This window comes from Bubalus bubalis, chromosome 13 (genome assembly GCF_019923935.1).
Source record: "Bubalus bubalis isolate 160015118507 breed Murrah chromosome 13, NDDB_SH_1, whole genome shotgun sequence".
Taxonomy (NCBI): domain Eukaryota; kingdom Metazoa; phylum Chordata; class Mammalia; order Artiodactyla; family Bovidae; genus Bubalus; species Bubalus bubalis.
In genome coordinates, this window is record NC_059169.1 from 72,798,480 (window position 1) to 72,813,956 (window position 15,477).

The 15,477-nt window shown below is 39.6% G+C and overlaps 1 protein-coding gene across 3 annotated transcripts in view; it reads right to left on the reverse strand.

Moving 5' to 3' along the window:
- Positions 1-15,477, reverse strand: part of LRCH1 (leucine rich repeats and calponin homology domain containing 1) — a 215,914-nt gene that overhangs the window by 57,272 nt on the left and 143,165 nt on the right. For all 3 annotated transcript variants that reach the window (XM_044926806.2, XM_025262999.3, XM_025263001.3), the window contains exons 4-9: positions 14,095-14,200; positions 8,497-8,633; positions 7,569-7,696; positions 5,978-6,041; positions 2,705-2,807; positions 65-192 (exon numbers count right to left, since the gene is read on the reverse strand). In XM_044926806.2, the coding sequence (XP_044782741.2) occupies positions 65-192; positions 2,705-2,807; positions 5,978-6,041; positions 7,569-7,696; positions 8,497-8,633; positions 14,095-14,200 (666 nt within the window). The remainder of the gene's footprint in view (positions 1-64; positions 193-2,704; positions 2,808-5,977; positions 6,042-7,568; positions 7,697-8,496; positions 8,634-14,094; positions 14,201-15,477) is intronic.

Here is a 15,477-nt window from a genome sequence, read left to right on the forward strand (position 1 = left end):
ACTCTAAGGCGCCAAACAGAACTCAGTAAGTTAAGAAATTATTAACAGTTGATCCTCAACTTGCCTTCACGTAGTTTATAAATTCCGAATGGAGCACATCTGCTGCACGGGAAAACTGGCCTCTGTCTTCTCCTGAGTTGTCACCGTCACTCACAAGCGAAGGCGCTGGCTGAAATTCCTGATGAAATCCCCCTGTTAGGAAAATAGAGAGAGAGAGACAAAGCATCACCTAAGAAACAGATGAACAAACACATAGACGACTCTAAAAGACATCATCTAGCTTCCCAATCTTCTCCCCGATCTCTTCTGGAGGCATATGGTGACCCAAGTTTTATCTTCCCTATCGGATGTGAGGACAAGGTGAAAAAAAGAGAAAGAAGGGGAATAAAAGTAAAAGAGAGAGAAAACCCCCAATCTAATCATCAAGGCCTCTTGATCTACAGCAGTGGGATGGGCTGGGTGGGAGGAAGGTCCAAGTGGGAGGGGATATAGGTGCACGTATAGCTGGTTCACTTCGTTGTGCAGCAAGATCTCACACAACTCTGTAAAACAATTATCCTCCAAATAATAACATTTTTAAAAGTCACAGCCTCTTTATGGCTTAGTTTCATATGACAGAATCTGCTGTAATTTTTTTTAAGGAACAGAGAAGACAAAAACATAAAAGTGGACTTTTTTGCACTCTTAGCAACATGTGACAAGTAAGTATGTCAAATTCAAAATTCAGTGAACAGTTACTGAGCAACTACTAAATAAATGGCAGGTATAATGCTAAACATTCTAGGAATTTGAAAAACTAGTGAACATGGTAAGAAAGTGTGGGAAAGGACAAAAATAAGGACCCAAAATCATAACATGAAAAGTGACTATGATGAGGGCCATATGGAGGGGAAAGCGCTGTCTGTCAGAGCTCATCCAACCGGACTGGGCTCTAGATGCTGCAGGACAGGAGGAAGGAGCAGAGGGGGATCTCTTCCAGCTGCTCTGGACGCTGGAAAGAACCAAGGAGGACCACATCACCTTCAAGGATTTCTGCCTGCCTGCTAAGTTGCTTCAGTTGTTTCTGACTCTTTGTGACCCCAACGAGTCCTAGCCCACCAGGCTCCTCTGTCCATGGGATTCTCCAGGCAAGAATACTGGAGTGGGTCACCACGCCTTCCTCCAGGAGATCTTCCCCACCCAGAGACTGAACCCATGTCTTATGTCTCTTGCATTGGCAGGAGAGTTCTTTACCACTAGTGCCACCTGGGAAGCCCTCAAAGCCTTCTAGCCAGCAAAAAACAGCCACTTCTAGAACACAGCAAACAGTTAGAACTGGACATGGAACAACAGACTGGTTCCAAATTGGGAAAGGAGCATGTTGAGGCTGTATATTGTCACCCTGCTTATTGAACTTACATGCAGAGTACATCCTGCAAAACGCTGGGCTGGAAGAAGCACAAGCTGGAATCAAGATTGCCGGGAGAAACATCAATAACCTCAGATATGCAGATGACACCACCCTTATGGCAGAAAGTGAAGAGGAACTAAATAGCCTCTTGATGAAAGTGAAAGAGGAGAGTGAAAAAACTGGCTTAAAACTCAATATTCAAAAAACTAAGATCATGGCATCCAGTCCCATCACTTCATGGCAAAAAGATGGCGAAACAATGGAAACAGTGACAGACTTTCTTTCCTTGGGCTCCAAAATCACTGCAGATAGTGACTGAAGCCATGAAATTAAAAGATGCTTGCTCCTTGGAAGAAAACCTATGACAAACCTAGACAGCATATTAAAAACCAGGGACATTACTTTGCCGACAAATGTCCATCTAGTCAAAGTTACATTTTTTTCCAGTAGTCATGTATGGATGTGAGAGTTGGACCATAAAGAAAGCTGAGCGCCAAAGAATTGATGCTTTTGAACTGTGGTGTTTGAGAAGACTCTTGAGAGTCCCTTGGACTACAAGGAGATCAAAGCAGTCAATCCTAAAGGAAATCAGTCCTGAATATTCATTAGAAGGACTGATGCTGAAGCTCCAATACTTTGGCCACCTGATGTGAAGAGCTGACTCACTAGAAAAGACCCTGATGCTGGGAAAGATTGAGGGCAGGAGGAGAAGGGGATGACAGAGGATGAGATGGATGGATGGCATCAATGACTCGATAAACATGAATTTGAGTAAACTCCAGGAGATGGTGAAGGACAGGGAAGCCTGGTGTGCTGCAGTCCATGGGGTCGCAAAGAGTCGGACACGACTGAGCGACTGAACTGAACCAAACTTCCTCAGCGATAGAATAGAGTGCTTAGAGTATCCATGTCAGAGTTTTGAATTTTAAATGAGATCACCTTCACAGATTAGCCAGTGCCTGGTGCATATGAAATGCTCAATAAACAGTAACTACTGTATTATTGTTGCCATATTTCTACATATTTTAAACATAGCATTTGGAAGTTAAAAAGAAGCACTTTCGCCAGACTTCCCTGGTGGTCAGGGCTAGGCCTCCATGTCCCCAGTGCAGCAGTCCAGGGTTCAATCCCTGGTAGGGGAAATGGATCCTGATGCCACAACTAAGAGTTTATGAGCCACAATGAACTCCTACATGCCACAACACAGACGGGAGATCCCCAGGGTCCCAGCTAAGACAAGTGCAGCCAAACAACTGAACACATATTGAAAACAAAACAAAACCAGCACTTTCTTCCCATCCTTCCTTCTCAGACCTTGAACTGGGCTAAGGCGATGGCAGGAGTCCTCCTTGATTTGCTCTTCTTCCATGATGTTTGACATTGGCACGTTGAGGCTAACAGCGTCTTCATCAGAAGGCTGAAAAGAAACGAGGCACTGTCTGATTCCAGGGAGAAGTGTTATCAAGGCAGATTAAGAGAATGTTTCGTGATCAAAAAAAAAGTACTGTGATTCTCACAAACGTAGTACTGATTAAAAGAGACCAAAGGACAATGCCACTAAAACATAAATTCAAAGACGGGCAAAATTAATCTATGGTGTTTGAAGTCTGGATAGTGGCTGCTCTTGGGTTGGGGGGTGGGTTCATGAGGGGGTCTTCCTGGGTGGCTGGTACAGTTCTCTTCCTCTAACTAGGAACTGTTTGTATGAGTGTGCTCGCTTGTTCAAAATTCATCAAGCTAACACACACATACTTCTCTGTACGTACGTTTTGATTAGAAAATTTTTCAGGCACCTAATGATATTTTCTAATCTAAGAGTCAGGACGCTGAGAAGGACTGGATAACACCTGACAGAATAAAGAAATAACTGGAAATCCACTACCAAGCTAGCCCTAAGTCTAATCGATCGCTATCATGGTAATGGTGCTCTGAGATCTGACAACAATTCTGATTTACCAAAAGTACATTAAGGCTTCATGGGGCCAAATACAGAGAGCAGGCAGCCAGCCCCTGAAACACCTCATTTATTCACAGTGCATCTTACACACAACATCAAGCTTCAGTTTATTTCCCTGTTTAGGTAGAGGAAGCTGTTTTAAATATAGTTTAAATATAGTACTTAAAAGGAACATGGGTTCTGTGCAATTTTCAGAATAATGCTTCTATTTAGTAATCAGACTTGGTTCTCCCTTGGGCTCTTGTTTCCCACACTAACTGATGAAGCTTGTTCAGATAATCTATGATTCTGTCACACGTGAAACATGAAGCCTCATGTATTTTCCTATGTCTCCGCTTTAGCCTCACTGTTTCGTGAAAAGCTTTTCCAATCACAGGGATTAGGAACCCCCACAAGTTCAGGTGACTGTGGCTTGCTCCTAAACTCCCGAGGCTGTGACTTGTACCACACCGTGTTCGTCTTACTTTTGGACACACGCACAGACTGTTCAGAAACTGGCAGAAAACAAATGTGCATTTCATTCATTACCCAGCTCCTTACTGGGCCTCACATTTGTTTTCTGCTTGTTTATCTGAGTAACAAATGTTAAAATTAATCGGACAATGGCAACAGCCAAAGAGGGGGATGAGGTGTGAATTCTGAACCCCACAAGGAGATATTAAGTAGGGAGCAAGATTGACTGACCACAGATGATAACATATTCGCCAAATAAAGTGAAAATAAAAAGTTACATAGAATAATTCACAACCTTTATCCGTGTAAAACACACATTTCTTGGAGGTGTTCTCAGGTAATGAGACTACCATGTGCAATAAACAGGAAGAAAAAAGCCAAAGAGAAATGTGCACACTTTATTCTATTGAACATAATCTTTTCTGCAGTCCTTCCTTCTAATCCTCCTCCCACCTTTAAAAACTTAGCAAAATTCTAAGATATGCATCTAGTTAAAAAGGAGAAAATAAACCTTTGGCCTCCTTTTAGAATATTAGCATCCTACTTATACCAAGTGGGAACAAAAGGATAATGAAGTTCTTTGTTTAATGTTTTATTAATGAACTTAATTATCCCTAGAAGACAGACAAAGGATAAAGCAGAGTCTGTTTTAATTTAATAGAAAATAAGCTCGGGTGAGTAATTTCTGAAACAATGGGCTATTTCAGGGGACTTATGAGTTTTAATACAGCTAAGGGAGCTGAATTAAATAAAACTTACAAAGCAATGTGTTGAGTATTTCTTCCCCCAGGGAACCACAGTAAACTACTCATGTAGGTTCATAAGGGTAATTTCATTTTATAGATATTAGCCTTCTTTTTCTGCCTATAAACTCTTCTTCCTTTTGAAACATTCTATATTAGAAAAATATTAAGGCATACTAATTTTTAATATATTGCCTTATGAAATATTTTGTGGGAAATAAATTTAAATATTTTAGCTACATATTAAATCTCAAATGCCTTAAAGAGAACTGGGAAAAGGCAATTTTCCTGGATTTATATATACAAAGAGTAAAAATTCAGATTTCTTAGAGTAACTGAGCTACTAATCACATCTTAAAAGAGTATTATCAGTTGCTAAATCGTGTTTGACTCTTTTGTGACCTCATGGACTGTAGCCCACTAGGCTCCTCTGTCCATGGAATTCTCCAGGCAAGAATACTGGAGTGGGTGGCCATTTCCTTCTCCAGGGGATCTTCCCGACCCAAGAATCAAACCCATTTCTCCTGCATTGGCAGGCTATTCTTTATCACTGAGCCACCAGGGAAGCCCTTAAAAGAGTATTACAATGGTTCATAATTCAATAACCACAAAAACTCAGTGTGTGAGTGTGTATGCATGTGTCGCTCAGTCCAACTCAGTAAATTCCCTCAAAAAGGGAAGGCATCATGATGTGTGTGTGTGTGCGTGTGTGTGTGAAGGCATCATGATACATCCACCCCTAGCCCAGCTGTCCCTCTTAGCTCTGCTGGTCAAGAAACCTCATGTAATTTATTAGTGAAAGAGTTTGGGAACCTAACAAACTATATATATAAAAAATGTTCTAAATGAGTTATTTATAACCACTTTACAAAACTCTAGTGTGGGAGGCCTCTTAAGTCACAAATCACCAAACTTTTATCCAATATTATCTGAAAAGAACACAATCTAAGACTTTCCGAAAAACAAATATTGCTGTAAAAATTATGGCTACTCAAAAATGCATTTCCTGTGGGGAAAATGCAAAGTACATTTGATTGCTTAACATTTATGCAGGCATATTAACAGCTTTTTCCTAAGTTACTCTGTCATTTAAAAACAAACACTGATATTTATAAAAATACTTCCTGGGTACTTGCACACCACTTAGTCATTTTATAATATTTATTAAGCATGCAAGAATATTCTGGACAACGTAAGGAGGGTGGGAGGAGGGGAAGGAGACAGGGACTCATATTCTTGAGACATTTACAAAATATTAAAGATGCAGAAAAAACTAACAACAGTTAATATTTATAGAACACTTGGAAAATTTCAAATAACTTTCACAAACTTTATCACATGTTCTCAAGCAATTGCCTTTATCCAAGAGTCCAGTGAATGCAAGTAGATATACCCAGAGGCACAGAAGGAAAAGAATCTGATCCCGAACTTTACCTCTGTGGCAGATAATCGCTTGTCTCCGTTATCACTCCCAACGCCCGAATCAGAATCCTTCTTGCTGGGTTATACGCCATCGATATTGAATTTATTTAGAAAAGAATCAAAATGACAAAGTTCAAAACAACATATATCAACTTATATCAAAATAATGACTTTGTTACATAAATTTTTATTATTATCCAAAGGCAACAAATCAGATGAATATTAAAGGATATTAAGACAAGGCCCAACTTAGGCTTCCCTCATAGCTTAGTCGGTAAAGAATCTGCCTGCAATGCAGGAAACCCAGGTTCGATTCCTGTGTCGGGAAGATCCCCTGGAGGAGGAAATGGCAACCCACTCCAGTATTCTTGCATGGAAAATCCCATGGACAGAGAAGCCTGGCAGGCTACAGTCCCTGGGGTTGCAAGAGTTGGACACGACTTAGCAACTAAACCACCACCACCAAGACAAGACCCTAATGAAAATCAGATACTTGAATGGTCTGTTGGACAATTTTTAAATTTAATTAATTAGTTAATTTATTTTTGGCCTCACCACCGACACATGAGATCTTAGTTCCCTGACTGGGGATTGAACCAGCAACTCCTGCATTGGAAGAGCAGAGTCTTAGCACTGGACCACAAGGGAAGTCCCTGTACTGTCTAAATAGAATGTAAAATAAATTCCTTGTGTCCGGAGTTTCATGGATTTACATTCTACCTGAGTGGCCCATTTTTTAATCAGATAACAAATTTTCTTATTTTATTAATTCTAGCATATAAAAAAGTAAAATCTGTCAGTTGCTCTTACCTCTTATGTTATGAAATGTCCTAACTTTCAATAATTCTGTAAACTTTTATCCAGTGACTAAATAAATTTGATAATATGTTTAAAACAATAAAATAATACTTCTTTTAAGCATTATATAAAGGTATCATTAAGGTAGGCTGAGATCTTAAGTCACTGTATTTACTTTTTAGTAAAAAGTTCAGGAAATATTTCTGCAACGAATACATCTCAAAAACAACCTGCATGTCTACAAGTGTGTTCAGTGTGAGAATTCTGTTCTCTGAAAATTCAAGGCCCAATTTATGCCACAAAACGGTCAAGGACACACGAAATGATTCTAAAGTTCCCATTCTAAACAGAAAATGGCAAAAACCATGCACAGTGCATTTTTAAAAGACAATTAAAAAAATAAAGCCTGTTTCTTAACAGTTTAACTTAACAGTTAAGAAACACTGTTTCTTAACAATGTTCCAGAAGCACAGTAAAAATTAACTTAGAAAACCGTGTCTCAGTTTGATACATTTGTTCGAACTGCTAAGTAAAATATACATACATTCAAATTATAGATCTTATTTACAAGCCTATACATAAACAGGTGTGTATATACATGGGCACACACACATAGGCAGCACTCAAGAAGGACTGATTATTGATTAGAAGGTAGATGAGATTGAAAGATGACAAAATATTATCAACATTATCAATTTTCCCTTTCTTATTCCAAAAGTGGCTGAGATCTGATGTATTTTACTGGGAGTGTGTTGGGCTAAGCAAATTCTAAATGGGGCTTCCAGTCGAGGGTTTTCATACTCACCCGTCTTCCACCTGCTGGTGTAAATGTGGCCGTTCCATGGTGTGGAGATAAAGGGAGTCTGTTGTCTTAATCTGGCATGCTTGGATGCTCAGATATTTGAATATATGCACTTTGCCCTTGGTGCAAATCTAAGGGAAAATTAATAATAAGTAGCTCCTTTTTTAAAGACAAAACAATAGCAAACATCAGACATCTCACTCCGTATGTCTTAGTTTTTGCATTTTCACTTTAAGTAATATGTCAACAGCGATCAACAAACTTGACGTCTCCAAAACAGGTAAGATTTTAAGGCAATCATCTCCTCAAATTCTACCTGAATAGGAAACTGTGCTCAAGAAATTTCTTGTTTCTTTGCACTAAATTGCAAAATTTTAACAGAAATATATTTATGTAAAAATAGTGTAAAACATATGTATGTCATATGACTGACATAGAAATGTTCCAATTCTGAAAGTGTGTACATTTAATTTTGTTGTCACATAGTTTAATATTTGAGCTTGAATCTTGTCTCTAAATAACTGACAGTCATATTTTAAAATGGTCAAACTCCATTTTTCAGCTAACTTTAAAGACTCTATTACTCCTTTCATAAACCATACACTCCATGAAAAAAGTTTCAAATGCACGCACAAATGATCCAATACAACTGAGTAAGTGAAATAATCAAACATCATAATTCTGGAGTTGCAGTGACCAGAACAGCGAGGTCAATGCTGATAAACAATCTGATGTCACAGAAGATGACATATTGTAGTCAGATGTACCCGAGGTTTCAGTTTTTAAAACACTGTGACTGTGTATGCTCATGTCTCACAAATTAATTCTGCAGAATATAAAAAAAAACGGTTCTGCTGAGAGTTGCTTAGGTGCTACTGATAACACAGCCCACCGCCCCCAGCAGCAACAACTCTGCTGTGAGAGCCCTCACCTGTGCTGGAGGAGACTGCAAAGGGTTATTCTCAAGCAGTAATACTTGCAGCTGTTTCATCTCTCTAAAACAAATGGGAATCACGAGCACTTTATTGCAGGAAAAGTCAAACTTTACCAAGGGAAGATCTACTAGTTCTAAAAAAACAGGGGAAAAAAAAAAAAAAGAAAAGAAAAAAACTCAGAAAGCAACAAGATTAAGTGGCTAAACATTCAAAAAAGTTTCTGCTTCTCAGGAAATATATCATTTAGCATAATTAAAATCAAGTTCTGCATGAAGAATATACATTATGTTTATATTGCATTGACCAAAAAGTCCGTTTGGGTTTAAGCAAAACTAAAAAACATGTTTTTCATTTTCATCAAGAACTTTATTGAACAACATACTCAGGAACCAAACAAACTTTTTGGCCAGCTCAATATAACATTTTACTAAAGAAGAGAGGAAAGCTTTCACTGGGGGCCCAAAAGTTTTAATTTATTGTTAGTTCTGATAAGAGCTGCAAACGCTATACATGTACAACATCTATTGTTTAAAAAGGCTTTTTTTCCAGCAAAACAATCACATAAGCCACACCACACCAAGACATGCTTATGTTTTAACTTCCAACTGTTTTCAAACAGCTTGCTAGCTTATGAATAACATGCTAATTATAACATATCCTTATGTATTCTGTGTATGTGGGTTGGCAGAATCTCAGAACAAGTTACTAAAAATATGTTCATGATTGTTTAACACCACTTTAAAAAAATAAATGCTATCAAATTTGGAATTTTGCAACAGACCCTGTAATTCTGATTTGATTAGGCTTTATTCTACTGCTTTAAAAGAGGTCTTCTGTAGCTCCACAAACAAGACAGAACATTATATTTAGCATAAAATCCCCACCCAGTGGCATAGCAAACACTCAGTAATTTCAAGCATTCCAACCGACATTGGCAGCTGCAAGAAACGAACTCAAATATATTCCATAGAGCAAAGAGGCTGAGCAATGCCAGACATGTAGGGTGACACGGGGCAAATCACTAAGATCTCTGTACGAGAGGCGACAGAGGGTTCATTTCAGAACGGGCCTCACCACGTTTGTTATGAAATCTGGTAAGGGATGATATGCAGTGCTTTCAAATACTCAAGGAGTTCTCAAGCAGATGAAGGTCAGGGACTATAGGAAGAAGAGGAACCAAAGGCAGGACCTTGAGAAAGTATTCCTAATAACACTATCCCTCCACTCCCCCTGTACTGCCTGAGGGTTTTCACATTACTCAGCTGGACTACTTCATGTTCCACCAACAGAAGCTTAGCAACTGATCCCTTTTCTGAAGTCAGCTTGCTCTGGGTGTGGAGGGACATTCCCTCTTTCATACCTTAGTGAACTGCTCTATATTAAACAAGAGTCATGAGACTGAAATGCTGGGACAGTGAACAGGGTCATCGCTCATCAGCTCCCACACTCAGGTCCATGATAGGCAGGCAGTTGTGTAAGAGAAACCCAGGATGTGTATGTTTTTTAATTGGACTATAGTTGATTTACAACATTGTATTTCAGGTGTACAGCAAAGCAATTTGGTTATACATACGTATGTATGTATATATAAGACCCTGATGCTGGGAAAGATTGAAGGCAAAAGGAGAACGGGGCAGCAGAGGATGAGACTGGTTAGATAGCATCGCTGACTCAATGGACATGAATTTGAGCAAACTCTGGGAGATGGTGGAAGACAGGGGAGCCTGACATGCTGCAGTCCCTGGGCTCACAGAGTCAGAAACGACTTAGTGACTGAACAACTACTATATGTTTTTTCAGACTCCTTTCCCTTATAGTTTATTACAAGATACTGAATATACTTCCCTGTGCTATAGAGCAGGGCTCTGTTGTTTATCTATTTTATATATAACAGTGTGTATCTGCTAGTCCCAAACTCCTAATTAATCTTCTGGTAACCCTAAGTTTCTTTTTTTATGTCTGTGAGTTTATTTCTGTTCTGTAAATAAATTCATTTGTATCGTCTTTTAGATTCCACATATAAAAGCATTATCATAAGGTATTTGCATTTCTCTGTCTGACTTCACTAATCTCTAGGTTCATCCCTGGTGCTGCAAACAACATTATTTCATTCTTATTCGTGGCTGAGTAATATTCCATCATATATATGCACCACATCTTCTTTATCCATTCATCTGTTGGTGGACAGTCAGATTGCTTCCATGTCTTGGCTATAGTACATAGTACTGCTGTGAACATTAGGGTGCATATATCTTTTCTAATCAGAATTTTTGAAATCTAATTCAAGCTGGATGTGTATTTTTTTAAATTGCCCCCAAGGAATTCTCTGCTCAAACCCATCTCTCTGACCAATAGCAGGACAAGTGACCTTCCCCAGGCCTCACTTGTCCCAGCTGCCTTGATGAAGTGCTTGGACAGCAGTGGGAGGTAGGCAGGAGGTGAGCCCTGGGACTGCATGGAATCAAGAAACTTAAAAGGAAGAGCTCTTTCCACTTCATAGTTTGTTTCTAAAAACAGAGCTGAGAATTAGGGGGACTACATATAAAAAGAATATCTCTTTGCTGTAACTTCCAGTAATATGAATCCATCTCTCCAATGGTTGACTCGACTCTCACCAAGTTAGCTTGGCAAATCAGGATGGAGTTTAGCCAGACTCTGGCTCTTCAACAAACTGCCACTTAAAATGAAGACTTTTAAGCAAGACTAGGAGAAGGAAATGGCAACCCACTCCAGTGTTCTTGCCTGGAGAATCCCAGGGACGGGGGAGCCTGGTGGGCTGCCGTCTATTGGGTCACACAGAGTAAGACACGACTGAAGTGACTTAGCAGCAGAAGAGAGAAGATACAGCAGAAGGGGAAAGAAGGTGACTTAAAGTAAAAGACGGGTTTTATAATGACTGTTCCTTTTAGTGCCTGTTGGGGACACAATTACCATCTTAGTTTAGGAACGCAAGAACCCGATAGTTTCACAAGGAAATGGAAGACAAAATGGTAACTCTGCTCAGAAAAGGTCAAAAGAATAGGAAAAGGGGTGGTAAGAAATAACAAATAAAAATGAATCCCACTGCTCTCTGTCCACTGCAAAGAGAAGCAATGAATGACTGCCTTAACACTCTTGTCTGTTCTGGTCCCGGAAAGTACCAAGTCAGAGTCTCCCCGCTGCATTAGGAAAAACACCATAAAACTGATCTGGGCAATAAGGCCACAAATGTTTCCCCTGCTCCTCAGATTGAAAGTATATGAGGAGGGATACTAAAGAGGAAAAGTAAATGAGTAAATACTAAAAGTCATTAAATTCACTGCCTCAGAGCATAATCAATGCTCTTTTGTTAACAGAGTTCTCCAGAGTGAAGCAAAAAGACACTTGATATTCAGGAAATTTTTTTTAAAAAAAGATTTTCCAGTAAACTAAAGCTTTAGCTCTTGGTGTTTATTAAAATATGGAACCTGAGAAAACAGAATTATGGAAAGCATAGGAATTTGTAACCGATCTTTTCAGAAGGAATGTTTTTAAGTTAAGAGAGAGCAAGGAACAGTGTCAGAAACAAATCTCTTGATTTTACAGATGCACTTTCTTCCCTCATGTTTCTATTACAGAAAACTGTGGAATGATTAAATTAAAAAAAAGAAGAGTTCAATAATTAGTGATGATTTCTCAATAATTAACATAAGAGCTTAAGTTTAAATGAAAGTTTTCCTTAATGCTATGAAAGGTTATATGCTTACAGATTTGCTGTCTATATAATAAGTTTTTCCTTTGTACTTGCTCAAACCAAGGAAACAATTTCATCCATTGAGAAGTAGAACTGCATAATGACAAAATGAAAAAATTACTGTTTTTATGCCAAGTCATCTCAAGTAATAAAGTGATAAATCTTTATGCTTAGTTTCTAATGTTCCTTCTTTAAAATACTAGTCAGGATGAGAAAGGTGAAGATGGAAGATAACACTAAAAGCAGATGACATTTTATAAAGTTCTTTCCCTTTCATTAGCTCCATTTTCTTGCTTTGAATAACGAAGCATTTCAAGCCAAAGATCATGAAACAGGAACAGAATAATAAAAATCAGGCAGTTCTAAAATAGCTGTGTGAGGGTCAGATTAACCAAATGCCATTTCCAAATAAACACTTTAGCTTTGAGGTATATTTGCAAATGTAAATTTGAAATTGGGCATGGCCAGTGTGCTCATATGAAAAATGACAGAAACCAGCGTCATCTTGGAAAACTAGAATATGTTCTGGAGAACCCATTCAACATCACATTGTTCATCAACTCATCCCTGATTCAGGTCCAAATGAGGATCTCAAAATGTGAAATTCAGATCCAGCACCACCTACAAGGCTGCTTATCAAAGTTCTTAATGGCCTAACACTTCTGAATATATATATCTTTAATTTTTTATTTACTTTTATTATATGAAGTAAAGTTGACTGACAATTTTTTTGTATTGAGTATCTTTTTACTTGAACCTCAACACAACATCATATCAGAGGGCATAATATGGAAGCCCAGAGACGCAGAGAAGCGTTTGCCTGAGTCTGGCTCCTAGGCGGTGCTATCTGCAGGGCTCCAAGTTCGTGCTCAGTCTTTGGGGACCTGAGTCTCTAGAGCCATCCTTGCTCCAAGTTTCAAGAAATTCACCAAAACAACTAGAGCTGAGGGTCCAAATTTCACTTCAGGGGGCACACCCTTGCCTGAAGCATGGATCCAAGACATCCTTGCTCCAGGCTTCAAGAAATTCTTCAAAACCACCAGAGCTAGGGGTCCAAATTTCACTTCAGCAGAGGCACACCCTGGCCTGAAGCATGGATCCGAGACACAAGGTGAATCCTGGACCTGCAGGACCAAGCATAGCAGCTAACTGTTGGCTGGACAGTTGAGGACATCGCACGTCCACACCAACAGCAACTCATGCTGCCTCCTGATAGCAGCTGGATTCTGTGCCCCCCAAACTCCTATGTTGGAACCGTGACCTCCCCCAAGTTCCTCAGAATGTAACTGTATTTGGAGGCAGGCAGGGCTTTTAAGGGGTAAGTGAGTTAATGGGGTTATTAGGGAAGGAGGGTCCTAACCCAATATGATGGGTGTCCTCACAAGAAGAGGAGGTTAGGACACACACACAGTGGGAAGTCGGCATGAAAACGCAGGGACAAGATGGCCCCTGCAAGCCAAGGAGAGAGGCCTCTGAAGAGACAAAACCGACCAGAACTATGACCTCAGACTCACAGCTTCCAAACTGCAGGAAAATACATTTCCATTGAGTGACATTAAATACATTTCCACTGAGTGACATTAAGTGACTCAGTCCTTGGTACTTTGTTATGGGAATCTGAGCAAACTAACACCACACACACACACACACACACACACGGCTTTATACGGGGGAATGATTTTGTTACTGAAACCCTTGACTAAAATTACAACGTGAATGTAACTTCTCTGTTATCTACACATGAAATTCAAATTATAATTAATAGGTACACACAAACATGACTGGATTTACCTTCACAAAGGTTATTAAAAAATAATAAAATCTTCTGTTTGATTCATTTTCCCCTCTATTTTTGTTTGTTTGTTGTTGTTTTTTTTTTTACCTTGTGGTAAAACTTTAAGGTAATTTCTTCTGACATTCAGTTCTCGTAGGGATTTCAATTGCCCTATCTGCTGAGGCAGGGCTGTGATCTCGTTGCAGCTGACGTCCTGCATCGCAAACAAAAAGACAAACAATAAAGGCCTTTCACTGGGAAATCAAGCATTTCAGGGGAAATCTCCTTAAGGAATTTAAATATTAGGATAACTATACAGGTACATTTATACATTGGTCTCCAGGTCCGAGGCCAAGTGAGGCTTAGCACAGAGAAAAAGAAGAAAGTACAATGTTTTAAAAACATCCTCTGGGGAGAGAAAAGGTGAAAAGAGGCATGTTTGTAGCCTTTGGTAGCTACTCTTGGGCTGCTGCATTTACGTGCTTCAGTCTTACTTAATTCTCACAACAAATCCATGGGACAATATTACTGGCCTAATATGCACAGATCAGAAACATGAGGCCCGGGAAAGCTCTGTCAATTGTCCAAGGCTTGCAGAGTAAACACTCAGAACCAATTCCCAACCCACTGTTCAGCCACTACCCTACCTCACCAGAGGCTCACAATGTACAGTGTATAACTATGTATATTAATGCATTGTTTAGATATGTTATTTATTTTAAATGTAATTCTTATCAGAAGGCTGAAAACTTTGGACTGGAACATGTTTATAAACATTTACAAGCACGACTGTGGAGGATGGAGACTGTGTCTTCTCTGCCTTGGAAAAAATAATACTCCACTGGCAATCGACAAAGGTCCATCTGGTCAAGGCTACGGTTTTTCCAGTGGTCATGTATGGACGTGAGAGACGGACTATAAAGAAAGCTGAGCACAGAAGAATTAACGCTTTTGAACTGTGGTGTTGGAGAAGAATCTTGAGAGTCCCTTGGACTGCAAGGAGAGCCAACCAGTCAATCCTAAAGGATATCAGTCCTGAATATTCATCAGAAGCATTGGTGCTAAAGTTGAAACTCCAATCCTTTGGCCACCTGATGCGAAGAACTGACTCATTGGAAAAGATCCTGATGCTGGGAAAGATTGAAGGCGGGAGGAGAAGGGAACAACAGAGGATAAGATGGTTGGATGGTATCACCCGTGCGACGGATAGGAGTTTGAGTAAGCTCCAGGAGTTGGTGATGGACAGGGAAGCCTGGCGAGCTGCAGTCCATGGGGTCGCAAAGAGTCAGATACAACTGAGCAACTGAACTAAACTGAATCATTGATTAGAACCACCTGGACACATGCAAAATGGTGGCCATGATATCTTTAATCTTCTATCGTATTATCATCCCTAAACCCACTCTTCCTCTTGTCCCTGGTAGCTCTGCCCTGCTCTGCCCTGCCCTCCACCTCCCTCACCCCAGCCACCCACTTAGTCCAGACTAGCAG